Here is a 27,286-nt window from a genome sequence, read left to right as displayed (position 1 = left end):
GGAAAACAGGAATGAACAAACAGAAAAGGGGCAAAGGAGCTGCTTACACTTCTACATCTACTACAGTAAAGAGGACAGCCATTTTGTCCATTTCTAAAATGACTTTCTTACTACTAATAATATCTTTTTAGTTACCTAGGCTGGTTTTCCAAGAGTCTAGTTTGGAGAGTGAGTCTTAGAAATAAATTTGGCTATATTCTAGACCAGTGTTATCTAGTAGAATTTTCTGTGATGATGAGATATTTTACACCTGCACTGTCTGATATGGCAGCCATGATCCATATGTGGCTGTTGAGCACTTCTGTGATTAATGCAACTGAGCAACTACATTCTCTATTTTAATTAAATTAAATTTAAATAGCCACAGGTAGCTAGTGTAGCTCCAGACAAAACCTTATTAATGATTTGATAAAATCATTCTTAATATCTAGGAGTTAATAAAAGTGTCAGTGGGTGAATACTCAATTTCTAATGAGTACATATTTTTTATCCACACAGAACTTGATAGAAACTATTGTTTACCTCCCAAGTGATAGCTTGTTATGTTTTATTTTTCAATATCATATGCCACTTTACTTTTCTAAATATATTCTATGAATTCATCCATTGGGTTCTGAGTGATAAATTCATATTGTCAAATTTTCTCAGCTTCAAAACCACAGGTTCTTCTTTCTCACTATGCAAGGAAGGGTTCCAGTCTTCCTACTGTTCTGTAGCATTTTTTTCTTTTCTCCTCATTTTCTTCTTATGTATACAAATAAATTACCCTGTATTAATGATTATTAAATGATTTTAAGTCACATAATGTTTAGTAGCAGGGATAAATCACTACCATTGGATTAAAATAGTTCCTATATGCTACCTTTTCTTTCCAAGTAAGGTTATCCTTCAGGATTAAGATGACATAAAATTTTTTAAATGGGTTTTGCATTCATTTCTTACGATTTTTTTCCTCAGGAAATCAGGAGAAGTATATAATAGAACTTCTCTTAATGAAATTCTTTATTTCATTCTATTTAATTTATATAAAATATGTAGTTTTTCTTTTACTCTGCAAATGATACTATCAAGAGAATTAAAGACAAATCACAGACTGGAGAAAAAAATTGCAAAATACATTTCTGATAAAATCCAAAACATTAAGAACATCAAATGCTAGCCAGATTGTAGAGCAATAGGAACTCTCACCCACTAGTGGTGGGAATGCAAAATGTTACAACCACTTTAGAAAACAGTGCGGCAATTTCTTATAGAGCTAAACATAGTCTTACCATACAAACTGGGAACTGTAGTCCTAGGTATTCATCCAAATAAGCTGTAAACTTATGTCCACACAAACAGATTTATTTATTATTGCCTTAAAATTGGAAGCTACCAAGATGTAGGTAAATGGTTAAACAAACTATATTACATCCATACAATAAAATATTATTCAGAGATAAAAAGAAATGAGCTATCAAGATACAAAAAGACACAGAGAAAACTTAAATGTGTATTGCCAAATGAAAGGAGGCAGTCTGAAAAGACTATGTTACAGTATGATTCCAACTATATGACATTCTGGAAAAAGGCAAAACTATAGAGACAGTAAAAGACCAGTGGTTGCCAGGGGGTTAAGGGAAAGGAAGAAGGGTTGAAGAACAGATGATTTGTAGGGCACTGAAACTATTCTATATAATGCTGTAATGATGGATACATCGCAGTATGCATTTGTCAAAAGTCAAAGAAATACAAAAAGTGAACTTTCATAGAAACTATGGGCTTTAGTTAATACTAATGTATCAATATTGCTTTATCAATTGTAATAAATGTATCACACTAAAGCAAAATGTTATTAATGGGAAACTTTATGTGGGAGGGAGAGATGGATTTATGGGAAATTTCTGAACTTTCTGCTCAATTGTTTTGTAAACCTGAAACTTCTCAAAAAAAATCCTATTTAAAAAGATGTAAAAAAAAGTATATATATATAGTTTATAATCAGAAATATACCCTACTTTTATTTTTTATATTTTTAAATTAATTTTTATTGGGGTATAGTTGATTTACAGTGTTGTGTTAGTTTCTGCTGTACAGCAAAGTGAATCAGTTATACCTATACATATATCCAGTTAGATTCTTTTCCCATATAGGATATTACAGTGTACTGAGTAGAGTTCTCTGTGCTCTACAGTAGGTTCTTATTAGTTACCTATTTTATATATAGTAGTGTGTATATGTCAATCCCAATCTCCCAATTTATCCCTCCCCCCTTCCACCTTGGTAACCATTAGTTTGTTTTCTACATCTGTGACTCTATTTCTTTTTTTTTTTTTTCTTTTAGAGTATAGTTGATTTACAATGTTGTGTTAGTTTCAGGGGTACAGCAAAGTGAATCAGTTATACGTATACATATATCCACTCTTTTTTAGATTCTTTTCCCATATAGGACATTACAGAGTGTTGAGTAGAGTTTCCAGGCTCTACAGTAGGTCCTTATTAGTTTTCTGTTTTATATATAGTAGTGTGTAGATGTCAATCCCAGTCTCCCAATTTGTCCCTCCACTGGTAAGCATAAGTTTGTTTTCTACATCTGTAACTCTAATTTTGTTTTGTAGATCTGTTTTATATATAGTAGTGTGTAGATGTCAATCCCAGTCTCCCAATTTGTCCCTCCACTGGTAAGCATAAGTTTGTTTTCTACATCTGTAACTCTAATTTTGTTTTGTAGATAAGTTCATTTGTACCCTTTTTTTAGATTCCACATATAAGCGATATCATATGATATTTGTCTGTCTGACTTACTTCATTCAGTATGACAGTCTCCAGGTCCATCCATGTCACTACAAATGGCGTTATTTCATTCTTTTTTATGGCTGAGTAATATTCCATTGTATATATATACTGCATCTTCTTTTTCCATTCCTCTGTCGATGGACATTTAGGTTGCTTCCATGTCCTGGCTATTGTAAATAGTGCTGCAGTGAACATTAGCGTGCATGTATCCTTTTGAATTTACAGTTTTCTCTGGATTTATGCCCAGGAATGGGATTGCTAGATCATTTGGTAGCTCTATTTTTATTTTTTTAAGGAACCTCCATACTGTTCTCCATAGTGGCTGTACCAATTTACATTCCCACCAACAGTGCATGAGGGTTCCCTTTTCTCCAGACCCTCTCCAGCATTTATTGTTTGTAGATTTTTTGATGATGGCTATTCTGACCAGTGTGAGGTAATATCTCATTGTAGTTCTGATTTGCATTTCTCTAATAATTTGTGATCTTGAGCATCTTTTCAAGTACTTTTTGGCCATCTGTATGTCTTCTTTCAAGAAATGTCTATTTAGATCTTCTGCCCATATTTTGATTGGGTTGTTTGGCTTTATTATTATTATTTTTGATATTGAGCTGCATGAGCTGTTTGCATATTTTGGAGGTTAATCTCTTGTCAGTCACTTCATTTGCAAATATTTTCTCCCATTCTGTGGGCTGTCTTTTCATTTTGTTTATGGTTTCCTTTGCTGTGCAAAAGCTTTTAAGTTTAATTAGGTTCCATTGCTTTATTTTTGTTTTTATTTTCATTACTCTTGGAAGTGGATCAAAAAAGATCTTTCTGTGATTTATATCAGAGAGTGTTCTGCCTATGATTTCCTCTAAGAGTTTTATAGTATCCAGTCTTACATTAGGTCTTTAATTCATTTTGAGTTTATTTTTGTGTATGGTGCTAGGTAGTGTTCTAATTTCATTCTTTTACATGTAGTTGTCAAGTTTTACCAGCACCACTTATTGAAGAGACTGTCTTTTCTCCATTGTACATTCTTGCCTCCTTTGTCATAGATTAGGTGACCATAGGTGTGAGAGTTTATCTCTTGGGCTTTCTGTCCTGTTCCATTGATCTATATTTCTGTTTTTGTGCCAGTACCGTACTATTTTTATGACTGTAGCTTTGTAGTATAATCTGAAGTCAGGGAGCCTGATTCCTCCAGTTCCATTTTTCTTTCTCAAGATTGCTTTGGCTATTCAGGGTCTTTTGTGTTTCCATACAAATTGTAAAGTTTTTTGTTCTACTTTTGTGAAAAATGCTATTGGTAATTTGATAGGGATTGCATTGAATCTGTAGATTACTTTGGGTAGTATAGTCATTTTGACAATGTTGATTCTCCCAATCCAAGAACATGGTATAGCTCTCCATCTGTTTGTGTCATCTGTGATTTCGTTCATCAGTATCTTATAGTTTTCGGAGTCTTTTGCCTCCTTAAGTAGGTTTATTCCTAGCTATCTTATTCTTTTTGATGTGATAGTAAATGGGATTGTTTCCTTAATTTCTCTTTCTGATCTTTCATTGTTAGTGCATAGAAATGCAAGAGATTTCTGTGTATTCATTTTGTATCCTGCAACCTTACCAAATTCATTGACAAGCTCTAGTAGTTTTCTGGTAGCATCTTTAGGATTTTCTATGTATAGTATCATGTCGTCTGCAGACACTGACAGTTTTACTTCTTTTCTAATTGGGATTCCTTTTATTTCTCTTTCTTCACTGATTGCCATGGCTAGGACTTCCAAAACTATGTTGAATGAAAGTGGTGAGAGTGGACATCCTTGTTTTGTTCCTGATCTTAGAGGAAATGCTTTCAGTTTTTCACCATTGAGAATGGTATTTGCTGTGGGTTTGTCGTATATGGCCTCTATTATGTCTAAGTAGGTTTCCTCTATGCTCACTTTCTGGAGAATTTTTATCAATTGTTTCCTTAATTTCTCTTTCTGATCTTTCATTGTTAGTGCATAGAAATGCAAGAGATTTCTGTGTATTCATTTTGTATCCTGCAACCTTACCAAATTCATTGACAAGCTCTAGTAGTTTTCTGGTAGCATCTTTAGGATTTTCTATGTATAGTATCATGTCGTCTGCAGACACTGACAGTTTTACTTCTTTTCTAATTGGGATTCCTTTTATTTCTCTTTCTTCACTGATTGCCATGGCTAGGACTTCCAAAACTATGTTGAATGAAAGTGGTGAGAGTGGACATCCTTGTTTTGTTCCTGATCTTAGAGGAAATGCTTTCAGTTTTTCACCATTGAGAATGGTATTTGCTGTGGGTTTGTCGTATATGGCCTCTATTATGTCTAAGTAGGTTTCCTCTATGCTCACTTTCTGGAGAATTTTTATCATAAATGTGTGCTGAATTTTGTCAAAAGCTTTTTCTGCATCTATTGAGATGATCATATGGTTTTTATTCTTCAGTTTGTTAATGTGGTATATTACATTGATTTATTTACATATATTGAAGAATCCTTGCATCCCTGGGATAAATCCCACTTGATCATGGTGTATGATCCTTTTAATGTGTTGTCGGATTTGGTTTGCTAGTATTTTGTTGAGGATGTTTATGTCTATGTGCAGCAGTGGTACTGGCCTGTAATTTTCTTCTTCTGTGATATCTTGTCTAGTTTTCATATGAGGGTGATGGTGGCCTTGTAGAATGAGCTTGGGAGTGTTCATTCCTCTGCAATTTTTTGGAATAGTTTGAGAAGGATAAGTGTTAACTTTTCTCTAAATGTTTGACAGAATTTGCCTGTGAAGCCATCTAGTCCTGGACTTTTGTTCGTTGGAAGTTTTTTATCACAGTTTCAATTTCAGTAGTTGTGATTAGTCTGTTCATATTTTCTATTTCTTCCTTGTTCAGTCTTGGAAGGTTGTACCTTTCTAGGAATTTGTCCATTTCTTCTAAGTTGTCCATTTTATTGGCATATAGTAGCTTTTTTGTTGTGAGGATTATTTTTAATATACATATCGGCCACCTCTTTCCTCAGCGTATGCTGGCCATTGTCCCCTTTACAGGAGGTATGACTGATGTTGTGGTGACCAGAGCTTGCACTGGATATTGAGCAGGGCCTCCCCTTTGCTCTGTGGTTGTCACTGCCCTGTCAGACGTGGGTCTGCTCCCTAGTTGTTGGACTAGAGGCCCCCAGATCTGTTTCTTAGCTGTGTTTCTGATCTGCGGTGTGAGGTAGGCAGGATTGGAGCACTCTCACTGGGAGGGAAGCCACTGAGTATTCCTTCTCTGGACCTGTTCACCTGTGGCTGTGCTCTGTTGTGTCGCCTTTCACCTGTTGTGCGATCTCTCAGATTGCACTGTTGTTGACACTGCTCTTGGCCCTGCCTTAACTGTGGGTATGCCGGCAGTTTGCCCTGGTGTCTCTCAGATGTTGTTTTCACCAGGCCACCAGCATAGATCCACTGAAGTCAGGTCCCAGGACTGCAGTAGTCATGAATCTGGACCCGCTGTGGATGCTCTGGGAGCAGCTCAGACTCTGGCCTTGCCCAACCCCCATGTGTTTGTGCCCACAAAGTTTACAGCTGCTAAAGCTAGACCCGTCATGGCTGCAGGAGCACTGGATGTCCGTTCAGATGTTCTGTAGGCACTGAGTTTACAAAGCCAGTGGGGGCGGTGTCAATTCATGGTTTGTGCAGCGGGGAGGAGAGATTTCAGCTTTTCTTCCTTAGTTGCAGGCCCTGGGGCCTGGCTGTGGTTCCAGCCCCATAGAGTTCTGCTCCCGAGACGGTCCTGGAGCACACGAGTCTGCCCCGGCAAAGAGGGGCAACAGAGGCGGCAGTGGCCAGGGTCGTGAGAGTGCCTGCTGTGGTGCGGACAGGGAGCGGAGGAGAAGGCTGCAGCCTCTTGGGTCGGGGGAGCTCTGCTGGGGACAGATGCGTGGGGGAGCCTGTGGCCACGTGCACAAGAGAGATGACCTCGGGGGGACAGGGTGCTTCGTGTCGCAGGTGACCGTGGGTAGGAGCCCTTCCTAGTGCTGGTGCGTGGGGAGAGAGGCTGCAATGGCGGCCCCGCCTCTTGCGTGTCACTCAGCAATGGTGCTTAGCTTCTATGGCCGTCAGGGTTTTCTCCACAAGCATTCCAGTTGCGGATTGCCTCACTCCTGTTCCCTCAGGCTGTCTCCTCGCAGCCTACAGCAGTCCTCTTCCTGGGTTTGCTTTCCAAACCCCACATTCCAGCTTCCAGGCCCCATCTGCACCAGCGGACACACATCTCAGGCTGGGGTACAGACCATCTGTGTAGGTCTCACTCTGTCCTGCCTGCCACTGACCAGTTGCTGTCTCTCCTCTAATAGCCCCCGATGCTCCCCTTCTGTCCCAACTGATCTCCCCGCCAGTGAGGGGGCTCCCCCAGATGCAAGAACCTCTCCTCTCCTTCAGCTCCCCCCACCAAGGGAGCTGTCCCTCTTCCTCTCCTCTTCTTTTTCTCTTCTTTTTTCTTTTGTCCTACCCAGTTACACAGGGGTCTTTCTTGTCCTTTTAGGTGTCTGAGGTCCTCTGCTAGTGTTCAGCCAGTGCTGTGTGAGACTTATTCCGCTTCTTGATGCATCTGTGGGGAGAGGTGAACCCCTCATCCTCCTACTCCTCCACCATCTTGACTCCTTCCCTACTTTTAAAATTGTAGGATCATGAAATCGATTTTATGGGGTGAAACCAGAAGTTTTTTTTTTTTTTAAACGTGGAATAAAATAAGAAGGAATAGGAAATGTCTGAGCTTCACATATAATGAGGATTAATATTGTTTTATGAAATGATAGTTACATGTATACATATATGTGGGAGAGTGTGCATGTTTCTAAATTGTGATGTAACATGGATTTGCTACTATGGATCTTGGTTAAAAAGAGAAGAAAAGAAAAAGATTGAAAGCTATTGTCTAATTTATGGTATGGTATGGAGGGGCAATGTCAGTACATCTGGTTCAAGACTTAGATTTACTTCTTTGGACAATCATTCAATGTTTTTGACCCTCAGTTTCTTATTTGTATAAACAAGGATACCTGCCCTATATGCTTCATGCAGTTGTTTCAAAAATGAAATAAATTATAAGATGATATACAGTTGTAGCACTCCTTGTTCCTTTAGAGTGGTTTGTCAATTATTTTATATTGAAGAAACTCATGGCTTACAATAGCAATCATTTATGCTCATGTTCATCAGTCTTCAGGTCAGCTGGAATATGATTGATCTGTTGTGCTGCATTTGACTGGGTGGCTCTGCTTCAGGTTGTGGGTTGTCTTAGCTATCGTTTGGGTTTGGTTGTGATCCACATGTATTTATTGTGTGGTCCAGGCAAAAGGGGCAGCAGCTATCCCAGGCATGCTTTTCTCATGGAGAATCACCAGAATATAAAAACAAAGTCAAACCACATAAACATATTTATGACTTCTATTTTCATTATAGACATGAAAATTCCATTGGCCAAGTGAAATCACATGGCTAAGCCCAAAGTCACTGGGGAGAGATAGCATATTCCAATCCCAGTGGAAGGATGATAGAAGTGAATATTTGCTGAAGAATAATCTAAACTATTACATAACCCAAAAATCATTTCATCCAAACTTTTCTTAAGTACTTCATTCTCAAATATGAAAAGACAGCCAAGTATCACTGTGTATTTGAAGAAAGCCTCATATAATAGAGTGTCTAAAACACATAAATAGCAAAAAAGGCAATATTAGCAGAGGGGAACATTTAAAATACTTTAATATTTTAATGGAGACCTACAATATTATATTAATAAGGTAAAAATAGCATGCTATATAAAAACAATGAAAAAAAGAAATAGCTCATGGAAATGAAAACTGTGCTAAAATTTTTTTCTTAAATTCAATAGAATTATTGGAACATGAAGTCAAGGGACTATCTCAGAAGTTAGAATCAGAAAACAAATAGAGAAAATATATAAGAAAATTAGATGATCAATTCAACAGAGCCAAAAAACAATGTCCAGGAGTTCCAGGAAGAGGAATTATTAAAATATATAGCATCAAAATATTTTAAAATAATAGTACAAGAAAACTTCTTCAAACTAAAGAAAACAAACCTCCAGATTGAAAGGGCCTACTGAAAACCCAGCACAATGCATGAAAAAAGGCCCATCCCAAAGTCTAACATTGTAAAATTTCAAAATTGCAGGGAAAAAATTTATTATAAAAGCTTTCAGAAACAAAAAAGCAAATCATAGACCAAGTATTAAGAATCAGAATGGCATATGGCTTTTAAATTGTAATATTACAATCTTGAAGACAGTGGAGTAATCCCTTAAAAATCCTGAATGAAAATTAATTTCAGCATAGATATTCATACCTAGCCAAATTATCAAGTGTATGCATAGAATAACAGCATTTTCAGGCATACAGATACCTTTTGAAAATGTATTATTCATGTAACCTTTCTTGTGAAAGTTACCTGGAGAATGTACTTCAACCAAAAAAGGGAGTAAACTGTAAAACAGGATGACTTAAAACCCAGAAAATAGGAAACTCTAATAGGAGCATGGGTAAGGCTTAACCCAAGACAGATCAACCAGGCCAGACATAAGTCACCAAGAAGGATATATCTAGGAAAATAATTTAACAGAACTGATGATTTATCTGGTATGTTTCATTATTTGAAAAAATTTTATTGATGGGTATTTGAGTGACCTGTTTGAACATTTGGGGAAAAATGTTACTTACCTAGAAAAATAACTATTAAAAAGCAAGCAATTAATTCTACATAAATAATAAAATGTTTTACAAGAAAATTAATTTAAGCAGAATAATGCTTGTCTCAGTAGTGAATAATATTTCTATAATCATTATAATGTGAATGAACTACTGACTAATGATTTAACCAAAATTGTTATATGGGAGGATAAGGTAGGTATATTGGGTGGTATAAGAGAGCTAAATCACTACCTTTTTAAATATAGGAAGTCAGTAGATGATGTCTAATGTAGCAAAATCAAGGGATAGCATTATAAGTCTGTTACTTAAAAGTATGAAGATAAATATCAGGGGTGGATACTGTGTGCCATTGAGGATTAGGCTTGGAGATGGGTGTACTATCTGACTTAAATTAGGCACATTACTTTGATAAGAAAATCTAATAAATAATTATAACAAAGTTTACCGTAATTAATAAGAAAATTTGGTACATTACAGATTATAAATGAACAGTAATGAGTCTCCCTTTCTCCATATCCCATCGTTGGTACTATTCTCCTGAGGTAGCCACTTTTAACAGTTTCTACTTTTAGTTATTCCTGTGGTTACATTCATGACTTGAAGTGTATCTTTTGGTACAGTGTAAAGCTATCTGGACTCGTCTTTGCCTGGTTAGCCAAAAGATGGCCATATCAAACTGCATTGTACATTGCAGGTTAATAGTGTACTTTGAGAGTAGTGTACAATTGGCCTACGACTGTTGTTGGTCTTTAATCCCTGAGCCACTACATACAGCCAAGGAAGCAGCCTTGACCTAGTTGGGTGAGGCAAAGGGTTACCCTGCCAGTGGGAGTATGGCATTTCTGGCAAGAGATTCCTCTTCTAACTGTTGGAGTTGGTGCCATGGCAGATTTTCCTGACTCAGGGAGTAAGTGTTGAGCCCTGGTCCAGCTGGTTAGATTATTTGTTGACTTTGATTATCTGCACCAATAAGCTGTTTCTCTGGCACAGATAATCAGAAGCAGGCAGTAATTTTCCATCTTCCTAGCAAAAATGCTTTTTGCATTTTGAAATTATAATAAAGTTTTATTCAGTTTTCTCCAAAATAGGACTTTATCCGGAAATTTTATTGAACTAAATCAAGAACTCTTTAGTCCTCAGTGATAACTATATATCCTTAGGCAGGTCTTTTTCCTCTACTTATATTTTTGCTCTTCTTGAAAGACAGAGAAAAATCAGTAGTAATGATACTAGCTGTCTTTTTTTCAGCTCTTATTATATGCTAGGCACTCTGCTAAGTACTCATCATCTCATTTTATCTTCACAGTAGTTTGAGCTTGCTAGAGTTATCACTTCCATTTTAGACTGAAGAAACTGGTAAGAGTTGTGTCACTTGTCCAAGGTCACAGAGCTGGAAAGTGCCAGAGCTGTGTCTGAAACCCTGATTTGTGTTGACTCTTGCTTGAGCCCATGTTCTTTATCTCTATGTTTGACTGACTTTCAGTGTGGCCTCTGACTTTTTATTACATGAGATTAAGAAAGCAGCTGCTTTATACTTAAAACCTAATTACCAATGTAAGGTTACATACGTTGTTGTTGTTGGAAAGTACTTTTAAAAATTGTTGCACATTTTCTTTTTTATTTTAATTAATTAAATTTATTTTATTTTTGGCTGCATTGGATCTTTGTTGCTGTGTGCGGGCTTTCTCTAATTGCAGAGAGTGGGGGCTACTCTTTGTTGTGGTGCGCGGGCTTCTCATTGCAGTGGCTTCTCTTGTTGCGGAGCACGGGCTCTAGATGCTCTGGCTTCAGTAGTTGTGGCACGCAGGCTCAGTAGTTGTGGCTTGTGGGCTCTAGAGCACAGGCTCAGGAGTTGTGGTGCACGGGCTTAGTTGCTCTGCGGCATGTGGGGATCCCCCCGGACCAGGGCTCGAACCTGTGTCCACTACATTCGCAGGCAGACTCCTAACCACTGCACCACCAGGGAAGTCCTTGCACCTTTTCTTTTGAAGAAAGTTTGGAATTTTATACAGTTTCTATTTCTGTCATTTTTTTGTATCCTCTCAATTCAAAATTCTTTGTTGTCTCCTGATAGCTCTCCTTTTATTTACGTATACTAATCGTGTTCTCTTTATACTTCTGTTTTAAGTGTCTCTGCTTCTCATGTTTGGAGTATTGCACCTGTCTTTTTGTGGTCTCCCTACTGCCAGTCTCTACTATCTTAATGATCATACACATTGATCCAGTTTTTTGAAGCTCTGCTCTCATACTGCATACCTGTTTAAACCATTTTTTCCTCATTCTCTATAAGAAAAATACAGCTTTATAAATCTAGAATTCAAGATGTTTCATAATTGGTCTAATCTATCATTCCATGAGTTTTTGTGGCCTTACCTTCTTTCCCACTTTTCTTGCCCATGCTAGTATATCCCTAATCTGGCCTACTGAAGCACAGATTTTCTCTAAATCTCATTTGTTGTTTTTTATATGCTTTGTATTTTGATAGTCTTTTTGTGCGTTTATGTCTCATTTACTCAACTGAATTGTTAAGTCCTGAGTGTAGAGATGGAAACTCTCTGAGTCCACCATAATGTTTAGTATAGATTCTTGCATATAGCACTGTGTAAAAAAATTAATGAATGAATTTTTGAAATTTTAAAATTAATGTATAATTCCAATTCTATATTTCTTTGCTTTTTTTGTTAATTTCATAAATGTTAGATAAAACTTAGGAGACTTTTCTATTATATTTTTCCATCTCTTTCATTATGTTTAGTTATGAATGGAAATATATTGATATAACTTTAATGGTTAAAAATATTTTAAACAAATCAGTTTCACTTAGTATCCTAATCTGAAAGATATAGAAAATCTACTCTGAATGAAAGCAATATACTCATTATTACTTAGGTTTTTTTAAAAATAAATAACTTATAGTAAGTTGTTTTATTATATTGTTGGTAATGTACAGTTTTGATGGGGATAAACTGAATATTTGTAGTGTAATAAATGTAGAAAAATAAATTATTTAGTTTATCCTGCCTGATATATTAAATATAGTTGTAGATAGTTCAGAATATTGAGTAATGACATGAGGAAATTAGAATGTACTTAAATACCAAGTTTAAATCTCTACTTAGACATTGTTTTGTTTTCCAAGAATGGATTGCATTTTTGTGTATTAAAATTGCTTCTTGCTTTCTGCTGAATTTGAAAACGTTTCGACCCTTTACTTTCCCCTTTTTTGTTTTTCTTGTTTAAGTAGTCTGAATATTTATCTTTTCTATTTTCTTTTTTTAAATTATGGATGTTCCATAATAAATAAATATTTGTACTTTAATGTATAAATTATTTAAACTATGTTCTATGTAACATATTTTTGCTTTGAAATATTTGAGTTTCAGTAAAAAAAGGATAATTTCATACTGAGACCAAAGAATAAACTATCATAAATTTTCATATATTTTAGATGTTTATTAATCTTAGAGTGCTTTTGTTGCAATTATAATGCAATATTATTTTAGCTCAGAAATGTCATACATTCAAAACGCTTGAAGGTTCTCATGCTTTATTTTTTTCCTAAATTATTTTTTTCCAAATAATATTGTGCATCATAATGATGCCTTCTTTTACACCTCACATTTTTCTTAAAGATATCTTAAATTATTTTACGATCTAATTTGGTTTTCAAAACATCCAAATGAAACCATAAATGTATCTTTTAAAAAAAAAGAGTCTCATATTTGATGTAAATCACTGCACATGTCTGATCCAATCTCACAAACAGAAATGTTGTGTTTTAAAAATAGTGACTTTTTAAGTTCGTATTATTTTTCAAAGGGACTGAGCCTTAGATTCAAAGTGCAGATGATCCATTTTGACTATTCTTATTTAATCATTTCATTTTTAAAATTAGACTGAATCTTACGATCTGAAAAATCCTCACTAATGTGCAGTTTGGGCTGTGTTAATGCCCTTTGTCATAAAATGGAAGCTAGCCTAGATTTTCTAATAATTTTTCATCACATTAAAATTCATGGCAAAAAAGAAAAATGAGATAATTTTGAATTCAAGTGCATATATTTTATAGGATGCTTCTTCCCTCTTCTCTCTACCTAAGGAAATAGAGAAATTGAGTTTAGAACTGAGTGAAAGCAAGCAGCGCTTGGAACAGGGGCAGCAGAAGGCAAGCCAGGCCAGAGAGGAGTGCCTGAAACTGACAGAACTGCTGGGCAAATCTGAGCACCAACTGCACCTCACCAGGTACTGCCTAATCCCATTATGCACCACAGCACCAATTTCATTCCACTGATTTTTGCCACAGGCTTCCAAACAGTTGTTAGAGTTAAGTCTTAGTCATTCAATTCACACACAGTTTTTAGGCATATTAAGAAAAGTGGAGATGTGGTAAGCAAAACACCACCCAAACATGTGAATGATAAGTGTGGCAGGGAATTACTGATATATTACAAAACCTCTCATCTACAATGCTCAAATATTTAGGTGATTCTCTATCAATATAAGCAAAATGACATATTTCTGCTACCACTACCTGCCTCTCCTGTCAATTCTGTGTCTAATAAAAATGTTGAACTGAAGTATCTGAGGAGTATATTTAGGAAAATAATCAGATACTGTCAGTGGTGAAAGAGACAAAGTAAAAGACATTCTAATATGCAAACTGAGATGGAACTGATACAAAATAAGCAACCTGAGTCCTAAGGAGGTATAAAATTTAGAGATGAAATTGATTAGCACTGTTCGTGTTTAAACCATTCCTATAACCATGCTTACACTATCGTGATTTCAGATTACATTGCTTCCATCATGAGATATTGTGATGTGATCATCATTGTCATAAAACTTTAGTAAACATGTAGCTCAGCCCTAAATTACAGTAAGACATTTTTGGTAGTAAACATTGGACAATTTGCTGTATTGAGAACACACACACACACACATACATAAATATACACAGAGAAAAATTTAAACTGAAATTGTAGGTAAGTCACATTACCATATAAATGGGTTTCTTTTCCCTTTGAGTTTTAGTACAGTTTTTCAATTTTCAGATCAAGGCTTTGGGTTTGTTCAATTCTTAGAGTTTTTCAGTTTTTAGAGAGAACTTTGTCTAAATACACATGTAAGTTTATAAAATTTGGTTTATTGATAAATTAGAAAAACACTGGTCTTCTAATCATAGTAATATGTTGAATTTAAACTATGAAAGGGGACTGATCCCTTTTACATTAAATATGACAATGTAATTCTGAGCACGGTATGATAACAGATGGAGAAAAGCACCACTTGAACAGCCTGCATTTGGAGAAAAAAAATATTCTAGAGGTTGGTGAACCTCCCAAAGTTTTGGGTTAGTGTTAAGATGCCTCTAGTTCTGTTAAAATCAAATTTGGTTAAAAACATTTTGTTATGATAATGCTCCAAATGGTTTGCCAACTTCCTTTTTAAACAATGAAAGAAAAAGAGAAGAAAGAAGGAGAAAGAGAGAAAGGAAAAAATGAAAGAAAGAAAGCAAATCTTTTATACATGTGTGATATCTGGAAAAATCCCAAGAGATGAAACACTTTTATGAGAAAAAATTGCTTAATGTTACAGAATAGTAACCATTATTTTAATGCCCATTTAGAGTATTGTCATTGTGGAACTGAGAATGTAATGTTAACATAGTTCCTGTGGTTATTTAATCTTAGAAGTTTTGGAATTTAGCTTGATCATGATAGTTAATCGTTCTTCTTCTCTGTCAGACTTCTATTGAGAACCAACCATTTGTGTGCTAAGTACCACTAACCCACAGAAATAGGACAGCTTTTAATGTCTCAGTGTGGCTGAGCTTCAGTAAATAAATGTTAATGCTGGTTTTGTCCCCTTTGCGATTCTCTCTTATTCAGAGAGTTAATTTCTGAAGTCAAAGTCCATAGACAGCTTTCCTGTGCAGTATCAATTTGTACTGTCTGACAAGATCCATTTCTTGCAAGTAAAGCATATTAAGATGCAGCAACTGCTGAAAATGGACTGGTGGTAACTAATTCCTTTGTTCTTAAGAAAAACGGTTTTGCATGGTTCCATAGAAAGCTTTTTCTATTGAGCTTTATTTACAACAAGTCTACCAAAATTTAACTTAGTCTTATAGAAAATAAAACTTAATTACCTATTTTCTAAATGTAGTACTCTTTTGTAAGCATTTTACACTTAGTCTATATTGATGTTTTATAAAATCCACATTCATAAATTTAAAGATGACAATTAAAAATGGAAGGAACTGTGTATATCTCTCTTTTGCACTGAAAATGTGACTTGGTTGTTGGGCTAAATATTTCTGATACATAATTTGGGGTTTTTTACAGTTTGCTTCCCCTCACCATCTTTATTGATTCATATACTCAAGTATGTGACTGGGAAACTTCACGTCTTTCTTTTTCAGTGTAAACCAGCTGAAATAAATAAATCCCACACAGGTAGTGCTTCATTTAGTCTTAATTTAAATATTTTGAGTGGCATATTCTAAACAAAGTTTAAAATTAAATATGAAAAAGATGATATAAAGTAATGATAAAATAAGGATTCAAATATTCTAGGGCAAAGATAATTAAAACTTGGGTAGAAATCCATAGGCCAGTCTGAAAGAAAAATAACCTGTCACTTTTTTGGAATTTCCCTTTATTGTCTAATTGGACTTAAAAATGGAAAATAGAAATTCATTTATTGAAGGACCCAATTAGTAAATATAACATTCACTTTTTTAACAAGTATTTATTGAGCACCTACTATCTTTTAAGTACACTGGATGGCCCTGGACATAGAGAGAAAAAAAAACTCAGTTCCTACCCTTAGGTTGTTCACACTCTACTAAGGAGCCAGATCTATATATGCAATTATAGTAGAGTGTGATAACAGTGTAATTAGAGAAGTGAAGATTGCCACAGGAGCACATATAAAGGAGAACTGGCTTATTCTACATTGCAGCTGAAGGTGATAGGGAAAGCTTTCTGAGTTCATGAATAGGAGTCCTCAAAGTGGAGAAAGGTGGGGTGAATACCCCAGGTAGAGGGAACAATATATGCAAAGACATAAAGATGGGAGGGAATATAAACTCTACAGTCACATTAGGTGTTTGGCAAGAGATAAACCTGGAAAGGGGAGAGGAACCAGAGGAGGGTCTTGTGGGCCATATTCTGGAGTTACTCTTGATGTACTTTAATCAGGGCTGCCAACATGACCAACTTTTTGGGTTGGGATCCTGACTCAGACAGCTGTGTGGGGAGTGAACTTGGAGAGTTGTTGTAGGAGACAAGAAGGCCAGTTAGGACAGAGGTGGCAGCTACAGCCCATAGGCCAAATCTGGCACATCATCTGTTTTTTTATGGTCCATGAGCTATCAATGCTTTCTATATTTTTAAAGGGTTGGGGGGAAAAAAGATAAACAATGTTTTATGACACATAAAAATTATACATGCATAAGTAAAATTTTAGTGGACACAAGCCATGATTATCCTTTATTTATTATGTATAGCACTGCCATGGCAGAATTGAGTATGGTCCTCAAAGCCTAAAATATTTATTTTCTGGCCCTTTATAGAAAACGTTCACAGTTCCTCAGTTGCGAGGCTGTTTAACTCAAGTAAGAAGTCAAGAGAGCTTGAACTATGCTAGGATCCAATGTGTATTTAAAGAAGGTAATTGAAAGGCACTGTGAAAACATATTGGTTGTGGAAGAGATGATTGGCAGAGACTCCAATTAGAATATAAGTACAGTAGTAGTCCTCAGCTGTGACTGAGCCAGTAAAATGGTAAGGAAGAAGTATCTTCAAGAGGCATTTAAGGTAGTGGTGAGAGAGGCTAGAATTAAAGGTGATTCCAAAGTTTCTAGCCTGTGTTAACTGGATGATCCATCAATTCAACTAGGGAATGTAAAAGGAGTAGCAGAGGAAAGAATATGTTTTATTTCGGAACTCCGATGGAGATGTCCAGTGTAGATCTAGCATGAGGAGAAAGATCAGGACTAGAGGTTTAGATCTGGATACTTTTACATAAAGATATTGTAGCCGAAGGAGTGGGTGAAAGCATGTAGAGGACCATGTTTTCAAGTACTGTGGAAGAATAGCTAAAGAGACTGAAATGGGACCTTCAGTGTATAAGAAAAGAATAAAGAGTGATTCAAAGTATGCTTTTGGTGAAGTAACAATTAAAACCACACACTTTACTAAGGTGGGGGGGCGGTTGGTAGGTATCCTAGGGTTAAGGAAACTGAGTTATAGTATCTTCTCACAGGCATTCACTACCTTTGCAACTTTTGACAAATTACTTAATTTTTTGAACCCACATAACTTACCTATAAAATTAGGTTAGACTAGATCATCAAGTTTCCTTCCAGCTCTGATAGTCAATGATTCTAACAATGATTTAAGACAATGCATTATTAAATTCCTGTTTCTGGACATTAGGTATTTAAATTGCTTGGAGTATCCTGTGTTTAAAATGTTTCCTTAGTTTGAAGCTCAAAGAGATTTCATAGAAATGTCCTTCCTACCCACCATTTACATTCATCATAATTTAGGCTCTGCCAGCTTCTTATAAGGGCTATGAAAATACTCTCCTAACATCCTTCCACTCTCTTGTGCCAACCACTGCTAAGTGGATATCCATAAGCACTGTCTTGACTCTGTTACCTGCTCTCAAAACCTTCCTTGGTGCCATGCTGTTGTAGAAGGTCCAGACCTCAGCATTTAAGGTTGCCTGATAGGCTCCCAACCTTCTGGTTTTATTTCATTGCTACCAGTTTCATCCTCTCACATGCTGATTTCCAACATGTGATTTAAGCAGATGCAGCCCTCCTTCAACTTTTGGACTTTTCTCCCCTTTTACTGTTCTTTACACCCGGAATACCCCTTTGAGCTTCTCTAGCCCTATTGTAATCTTACCTTCTTTTCCAGGTCTCCCTGAAATCCTGATTTTTCCACTGTAGTCCTCCCTGATGACCCATACCAGAGGGAGCACGTTTCCCTCTGAATCATCCTTCCTACTTAGAGCTAAAGGCACTTCCTACTACTGAACAAATTCCTCAAAACAGGAAAAATGAAAATCTGAAAAAAATAAATTCATACTCTGAAGTTTTTATGTACCTGCTAGTCTTCCCTTCTATAATGCATTATTCCTCAAGTGGGAGGAGAGGCCTTATTAATATTTTATTTTTCAGAGCACCTTCCTCAGCCCTTTGCAAAGAGTTGGAGCTTGATAAGTCATTATTATAGGAATGGTTAATATATTGCAAGTTTACAACTATTTGTTCAAAGCCCAGTATTGATATATAAATAAACAAATATATACATATATACATATATATGTATTATCAGGTATATCAGGGTACAAAATATGACATGGAGATAAGATTGAAAATTTTTGTTGGGAATTTTTGTTGTACATATTATACTATGTTATGATTTTGTAATTTTTTTTTCATTTTTAACTTTGTATGCACATACATGTTTAAGCATAGCCGAATCAAATGATAACCATTCTAACAATTCAAGTAGGGTTGGTAAAGTGTAGTATGCCTCTCCCCTAAATATGCTCACTTGAAAACCTCAGACACACACACACACACACACACACAAGATTTTAAACTAGAGGTCTCTGTAATTAAAAGATGTCCCCTCTGACAGTGTTTGAAACCAGTGCTTAATAAACATGATCATTAAGCATACATAGCCCAGTATACATGAAAACAAAAGCAAGGCTACTCTCTTCCCAGTTATGTCTTTGCTAGTAGTAGTCAAACAACTTCTTTCTTTTCAATAACAAACTTCGAAGTACATTTAAAGATATCTGTTCATGTATTTGCTCACTCTGCATGGAACGTTTCCTGTTACAAGACACTGTGCTAGGAATGATGGGAGATATAAATATAAAATAGCTTCATATGCTGCCCTTCAGAAGCTAATAGGCTAGTGGGGAAGAAAAACAATACAAAAAGGGTTGGTAAGATAAGTGATAAGATCCAGAAGGGAGTTTCCAGATAAAGTATTACACGGACAGAGGGACAGGTAATTTCTTAGCGATCCTTGGTAGCATTTGGATATAGGAAAATGGAAATGAAGGACGTTTCATGGGAAATTCCAGAGGGAAAAATGGCATTTGGGAGGTACACATGCATACATGAGAGTAAGTTAAATACATACAAGTATCAGTCTCTGAGGTTAAGAATATATTCATCTTAGGATCTGCCTGGTACCATGCCACATGAAGTAGCTTTTAAAAAAATAATAATAGAGGTAGGAGCTAAAGGCAAGGGGCCATCATTTACTGAACCTCTGCTGTGCTCTGGGAACTGAGCTGAGTGCTTTTCATTTATCCCTCCCAATAGCCCTGTAAGATGCAGACTGTTATTTCCTTGTTTTACAGTTGATGCAACTAGGCACAGCGAAGCAAAACGATTCATCTAAGGTCACACAGCTGGTATGTATTTGAAACCCAGCAATTTGCTGGCAAAGCCTATACAGTTATCCATCAGGCTGTAGTTCTATGTGAATTAGTAGGAAAATGGATTAATGCGATTGTTTCTAAAAGACAACCAAGAAAATCTGTAACGTAAATTTATAATAGAGACTAGTGTTAGCTGCTCCCTTATACACTGATATAAATACCTGTCAGTTGGGCTTCCCTGGTGGCGCAGTGGTTGAGAGTCCGCCTGCCGATGCAGGGGACACAGGTTTGTGCCCCGGCCCGGGAAAGTCCCACATGCCGTGGAGCGGCTGGGCCCGTGAGCCATGGCCGCTGAGCCTGCCCATCCGGAGCCTGTGCTCCGTAACGGGAGAGGCCACAACAGTGAGAGGCCCGCGTACCGGAAAAAAACAAAAAAAAAACACCTGTCAGTGAACTGTAGTCTTGGCTATGCTTTTCCTAAGAAACAGTGTCCTTTGGCTCATCATTTGCCTTAGTCATTTAACAGATTGTAATACAACTATCATTCTCCTTTACTTCACTCCTTTTTTACCCAAGAGGAAAGAGAAGCTTTTATTAAAAAGTGGAAATTCCTTCACATCTTTGTTTTTGACATGTCCCAACATCTTTAAAAAGCTATAGAATTTAAATCCCTCTCACAAGACTACCATTTACATACATGTGGGCAGATTACTTTATGATATTACATGTTAGACTCCAGCTTATATCAGCAGGGCTACCTTTAAAATGTGTATTTCCCCTTTTACATAAATAACATTTTTAATGATGTGTACTTCAAAGCACTTCTCAGAGCAGGAATCTAAGGGAGGTCCATAAAATAGGTATTATGCTATGACCTACTTTTGTGATCTAGGTGGGACAATTTGACCTTATGACCTCAAGAGATAGCAACTTGAGCTATAGTGTTTGTATCTTTTTGAAAGTGAGAAAGAGTATAAGAGAGAAGTCACCAGGTTATCCGATTATGATGGGTGCTTTACTTGGGGAGAGGTGATTAAGACTTTCCATTCCAGAGCCTTTAGCTTCCACCTAATAACTATTGGTAAGTGCATTCTTAGTGGTTTGACCTCTCAGATTACCAGTATGAGTCAGGACTCTTTGGTTGAGGTAATAGAAACCCCAAAAGGGGGAATTATCAGTTTGATAACCAGACTATGTAAAACCCAGGTGCGACTGGGTCCTCGGGGTTTCTTGGACCAGGGACTCCAGGTGGCACCGTTGTGCAGTTATTTTCTGTCAATCGCAGGGCTCGACTTCTGTCTGAATGTTGGCTCATTCTTTCAGGTTCTTCCCCAGCATGGAGCCACAGCCTTCAATCTGAACTAAACATAAATCAATCTTGATTTCAAACTGTAAGAATGTGACGTCCTGGCTCCTCCACTTCCAATTCAGAACCTTCAGTTCAAATTTCAAAGCTGACTCATGTGCACACACACCCTTTTGGGTGCTGTGGCTGGCAGCCTTGGCGGAACCTCAAGAGTAAGGGAAGAGAGTTGTACTAAGCAAGGGGAGGTGCTCTTACTAGGGGAAGGTTGTCAGGATCCTGAGTAAATAAAACAGCAGATGTCCCTTCTATTGTCTTTTTAACAATCCCTGCTTTTTCCTTTGGCTAAGCGATGGTTGGAAGTGGAAAGAGAAAGAGGAGTACATCTCTGTTATGTTGGTTTGAGAGAGATTCTCTATTGTCAGCATAAATCCAAGGAGGCATGATCAGTTCTCCACAGGGATGCTTTGTCGTTTTATTTAAAGAACTCTTAGAATATAAAAAGAGAGATATAAAGGATGCATACATAGGTGAATGTTTAGCACGTGCCAAGCACTGTGCCTTGTTTTCCTATAACAGTGCTATATAGTAAGTGTGGTCCATGGTGGGCTGTAGGTTACTACTCTGTGGCAAGATAGATCCAAAGGTGAGAGTGTTTGGAAACGTTTTTATCATTTTAAATTGCCACAATATCCAAGTACATGGTCAGTGTGCTCTTTTTTTTTGTATCTTTAAGTTAACAAAAATTTCTAATAATTCTTTTTTTTGCATTTTACAAAGCTAATGCTTTGTAAAAGATTGGATATTTTACACAAGAAGCTTGAGACACCGTGCTTTCTCAGTCAGACCAACAAGCCCAAGGAAGCCGAGTCTTGGAAGGGTGAGACAAGGAGTCACACAGGGGGAAGGAGGAGGCAGAGTTTGAACTGGGTCCATCAAACTCTAGAACCTGTGATCTGGATTCATGTTCCCAAAGAAGCATAAAAACATAATTCAAAGCTAAATAGAAATACTTTGGGGATTGTAAATTCTCAGTTCATGGGCCAGGAAGCAGGCCTTTTTCATCTCTGTGTCTCCAGCACCAAGTTCGTCAGCAGGCTGTTTGACAAGATCTCTGTAAATGCTGGATAAACGTGCCTTTCGTCTTTGTTGTTAGTGAAAAATTCAGAAGGAACTGCACTCTTCTTCAAGTGACAACTAGCTTAGGTCAAAAGACCAAGCTTTCAATATCTCTTCATTTGAAGGGAATGGTATAACATTGACATGTATTCTTGCTATTCCATAGTGAACTGTATCTTTTTTTTCCAAATTATTGAGGAATTTTTAGCCTTAAGTTTCCATTTAAAAGTTAAGTTCATTTTTTTCTTATACTCCTTTCATGAATAAATTAAGCAGAGAACGTGTCAAAAATAATTTTAAATGGATATATGTGCAACCAACATCTTCAAGTCTTGAAATAGACAGCCTTGGTACTGTTTTAAATTGCGTCCTCTTTTCCTTCCCCCACCCAGTATCAGAGGGAACAGGCTGTCAGAGAGCCAGGAAAGACAAGGCTTTTCATTTTGCTCTGGTGGATACCACGTTGCCCAAGCCTACTCTGCTCCACCTGTTTGATGGGCTAAGAACCCTGGTCTCAGTGTGGCCCGGGGCAGGAGAGGTTAGAGTCAGAGGCTGCCAGGGAATGTGTCTCTGAAGGTTCTGCTTAACGTTCCCTGGCTTGCTTCTCTCAGTCTGTGAAGCCCGAATGTGTGTGCAATGAAAATCCACGCTGGGGATGTACTCTTCTCCCTGCCGCACAGGCCCACAGCCTGGAGCATGGTGGTGGTGGCTGCCAATTCATTTTCTGAAGAAGCCCAGAGGAAACTGAGAAGGCATTGTCCACACCACTTGCCTGATTCAAAACAATGAACATCAAGTTCAATGAAAATAGGAGAAAAAAAGCAAGAGCAGAATTGTTATCCTAGTAGCCCTAAGTCTGAATAATTTTCTGCAGGAAAGCTCAGCTCTCTAATACTAATTTAAGGTAAAAGAAGTAAAAAAGATCATCAACTTAATATTAAGCATTACTCACTTGTAATTTAATGTCTCCCTGATACCCACAAGTAGATCATAGAGTGATTCATTGGTTGGTAAATCCTGGAATCAAAGCTCATTTTAAGGATACTGAGACAAGAGGAGGCTTGGAGTATATCCAGTCTCCTCAGTGCCCATCTCGGGCCATGTCTCATGGAGGACCAGGGCCCAATTCAAGTAAACAAACTTTTATTAAGCTGCTACTCTATTAGATTGGCCAAGCAGAGGGGACGGTTCCCTGAACTCAGGAACTCAGAGTGGGTACAAGAGAGGTCAGAAAATGTTTGGTAGCAGCCTGTAAAGCCGATGACCAGCTGAGCAAAGACTGCTTCACCTTGGGTCTGTGTGGCCTCTTCCCAGCAAGTGCAGGTCACCTGTGGGGGGGCTGAGCATCCCCTGCCCTGACCAAGCGATGGGGAGGGTGGGGCACAGGGAGAGTGTCAAAGGAATTCCTGCAGGGAGGGTACCAGTGTCTTTATAACTTATCCCTCTGACACCTATGTGTGACTACCTCCAAGAAGCCTATTGTTGACCAAGGGATTTACCAAAAGAGTGCACCCTGTGTTGAGGAAGTAGTTATAAATATAACTGTACCCACAAAAGAATTGTATAAAATAAAGTAACAAGTCACTATTGGAATATATGCAAGAGATAGATGTAGGCAGTGTTCAAGATGGGGCCTTAAAAGTGGGTTTTAGTCAAGATTTTCTGGTCTTCCAATAGCAGATCTGAAGTGTGGTTCACCTGGCTGGGCATAGGTCTGTTTATGATTATCTTCTGTCGCGTTGGGAAAAATCTCCTACTGTACTTTATTTCCTACAGATCTTTACTGTGATTTTATGAGGACATATGTGAGTATGAAAATCATTTAAACTCATTCAGGTTTCTGTAAATCTGAGGTGTTGCTCATCTATTCAGGGACTCCTATGCTATTAATATGAATTCATGTAAAATTAATTATCAGTCACAATGTGTTGCTCAATCTAGAAAATGTTAGGGCAGTGATCAAATTACTCAAGTCCTTTTTTGCAAGGTGGTGGTGTTGACAAATTAGGGACACAGAGTATTTTGTTAAATATATGACTTCCTATTTTCTAAATCTTAAGTAGTCCTCTTTGTCTTTAGAGGAAAAACCATCTTGCCATTCCTGATATTAACTGTTTGTTAAACAAGATCTAACTCAAGCAGCTCCACAACCTAGGGGCTTTTTAAGCTCTGCTTTGTTGCACTGATGGCAATTCTCTATTCTTAGCCTATTTCTGAAATAAGGCATTTATTCGCAATCATTCGCAAGTGAATTAATCATCAATGTTTGGGTTGAAGAAAGATGATAATTATATTAAGGAATAATAAAATTAAGCTACAGTGAAAATAGAGCCCATGTCAGAACTATAGATGTACCCAAACTCAGATCCTGCACTCAGACTAATTTCCACAAAGAATTATCTGTTAAAAGTGGAAGAAAGAATGACAGCATGAGACAACTCATATAACTAATAAACTTTAAAAATGCTGTTTCATATGTTTGCTTTTCATTAAATTCAGGAATGGTTCCGACTATGTTGTTGTGATTCAGTCAACATTTATTCCTATCTGTTTTTCATATACAAAGGCTTAGGGATGCCAGAAAATAAACTGTTAACGGAGAATTAACTTCTTTGGCATGCTTTCATACTTATCTTCCAAATTAAAGAAAATGAAATGGGCAGAAACAGAGTGTAGATTACCTCCTTTTTGTCAAAAATGGTGGGAATTTGAAAATTAATAATAAAAAAGGGAACAGATGCAGTAACATGCCAGAGGGAGATTAATGTGGAGAGTAAAATCTGTGAGCAACAAAACTGAAGCAAACTGAATCAGTGGGAGGTGGTTGTACAATCAAAATCAGGATAAAAGAGAAATTACAAACAACCCTGCACTTGTCAAAGTAGTAGTAATGAAATCCTGACTCTGCCAGCAGTGAGAACCTGTGTTAGCACTTTGGGGTAAGGATGGTAGCCGGGTGCCAGGTAGGAGGGCAGTGTTAGGTTGCTGGGCAGCAGCCATCTTGTGTAGAACAGATGGCACCGAAAGCTGGCAGGGGAGGGGCTCCTTAGCAGAACTAATCAGACAGTAACAGATAGGGCAGCTGGGAAGACTGACCACAGAGAGGGAGTCTGCGGGGTAGCCGAGTGCCATGATGTTTGCAGTGGTGTGCCCATTGGTCTGAGATAAGACCTTGCAATGTCTTTCCCATCTAAGGAAGAACTGAAACTTTTGTTCAAAAAGAAAAATCGAGTTGAATTGCATCACAGTTGGGGGTGGGGTGGGTATCAGGGTAGAGACTGAGAAAGGAAGAATTGTCCATCTCGGAATTGTCGTGTGAGTTTTCAATCCCAGTTTTCATGGAACTTTGATTTTTGCAGTTTGTACGTTTCTGCCGTCCTAATGTGTATAGTGTGGCACATGGAATGATCACTTTATATATTTTATGCATCAAAGAGTTTGCAGTATCAAAGCTATAGTTAAAATTAGCGAAGACTTTTTGATATGATTTCTACCACGTCTTTCACAAATGAAAACCAAAAGCAACCATGCGATACATGCATTTCTGCTTAATAATTTCTCATAACCTGATTTAAGCCATGCTTGATTCAGAGCCACTTGCCCTTCTTTTTTCCCCCGTGTAACTGTGGATTGAACATCAAAATGTAAGCATAATTCAGAACCTAAAACCTTAAAACAAAAATCAAATTAAGTCATTCTGAAAGAAATGGAAGAGAAAACTGACTTACTAAATTTAATAACTTATTAAGGAGTCATGGTTTTTTAAATATAGAGGTGGGACATTCATGCTAAAACTATTACTTTAACAAAGAAATCCAGATCGCCTACATCTGTTTTTGAACTAGTATATTTCTTTTTTCGCAGAAGGTTTGTAGCTTGGCTCAATTTATTCATTTTGAAGGGGGAAGGGAAACATTACCAGGATTTGAAATAGGTGGTATAACATAGCCATATGCTATTTATGCAGCAGTTTCTGCAATAAATCTAATTTGGTGCTGTCAAAAAATTAGACTTATTTGATATAGCAGCACATTAGTAAATGATTGTGGCAGATTTAAAGTTGTCATTTAGTCTCTTCTTACTCTTTAACAGAATCTTGCAAATCTATTTTTCCCCCTTGATCAACTCTATGAAAATGTCTCAGTTCTTTGTCCTGCAGTCCTGCAAATATTTCCACATCTGAAAGAAGGTCTTGCCTTAAGGTAATTGAGGAAGGGGGTGGAAGAATGAATATCCTCTGGTATTAAAAGACTTCATGAATATATAGGCAGAAAAATCAATAAACCAGAGGAAAATAATAGTATTTTCATCATTTTCAGTTCTTAGAAAAGCAGAACTATTAGTCTCATTCAGAATGTAGATAAATTAAGGTCAGTTCTTTATTAAGGAGTTTAAATATTTTACCTTCCATCCTACATCCCTATGCTGTTTTAGGAAAACTGATGTTAAAGAATGTGAACGACATCAGCTCTTGGTCTTTACCTGGCAGTGCCCTTAGAAACGGCTTTCCTGTTCTCTAGTGCAACCCGGCAACATTGCTTCAATGCCTCTTTATTTTTTCTGTAAAATTTGTGTTTCCCGTGTTGGTAGCAAACTATCTAAAACTTTTTCCTAGTGTTTTCTATTTAAAAGGTAAAATAAGCATGTTATACATTAAGCAAATGAACATTAACAGTAGTCTTTGAATTCCTTAAATTAGCTCATTTGTAAAAGTAATCGTAGTATTATTTCCCTGTTCTTTTTCTTACGTATTTATGGAGGGGAAAAGTGTGTGTGTGTGTGTGTGTGTGTGTGTGTGTGTGTGTGTGTGTATGCACATTCATGCATCTGTGTGTGACTATCAGTGATGTTAAACTGAGTGGTTTTTATTTATGTTCTTATTATACAAATTTTCCAAAACAAGCCTACTAGTGCGTTTTTCAAACGCAATTTGCTAAAAATGAAGAGTTCCTTCACGGTAATT

General features: G+C 37.0%; 1 protein-coding gene across 1 annotated transcript in view; it reads left to right on the top strand.

Moving 5' to 3' along the window:
* The window catches only part of SDCCAG8 (SHH signaling and ciliogenesis regulator SDCCAG8), a 268,791-nt gene that overhangs the window by 119,593 nt on the left and 121,912 nt on the right, over window positions 1-27,286 (top strand). Inside the window, 1 exon segment of the mRNA XM_007106891.4 lies at window positions 13,582-13,724. Coding sequence (XP_007106953.3) covers window positions 13,582-13,724 — 143 coding nt within the window.

The sequence above is a fragment of the Physeter macrocephalus genome, chromosome 4, assembly GCF_002837175.3.
Source record: "Physeter macrocephalus isolate SW-GA chromosome 4, ASM283717v5, whole genome shotgun sequence".
NCBI classification, from domain to species: domain Eukaryota; kingdom Metazoa; phylum Chordata; class Mammalia; order Artiodactyla; family Physeteridae; genus Physeter; species Physeter macrocephalus.
The sequence above is the reverse complement of the archived record's forward strand: the minus strand, read 5'-3'. Positions and strand labels throughout refer to the sequence as shown.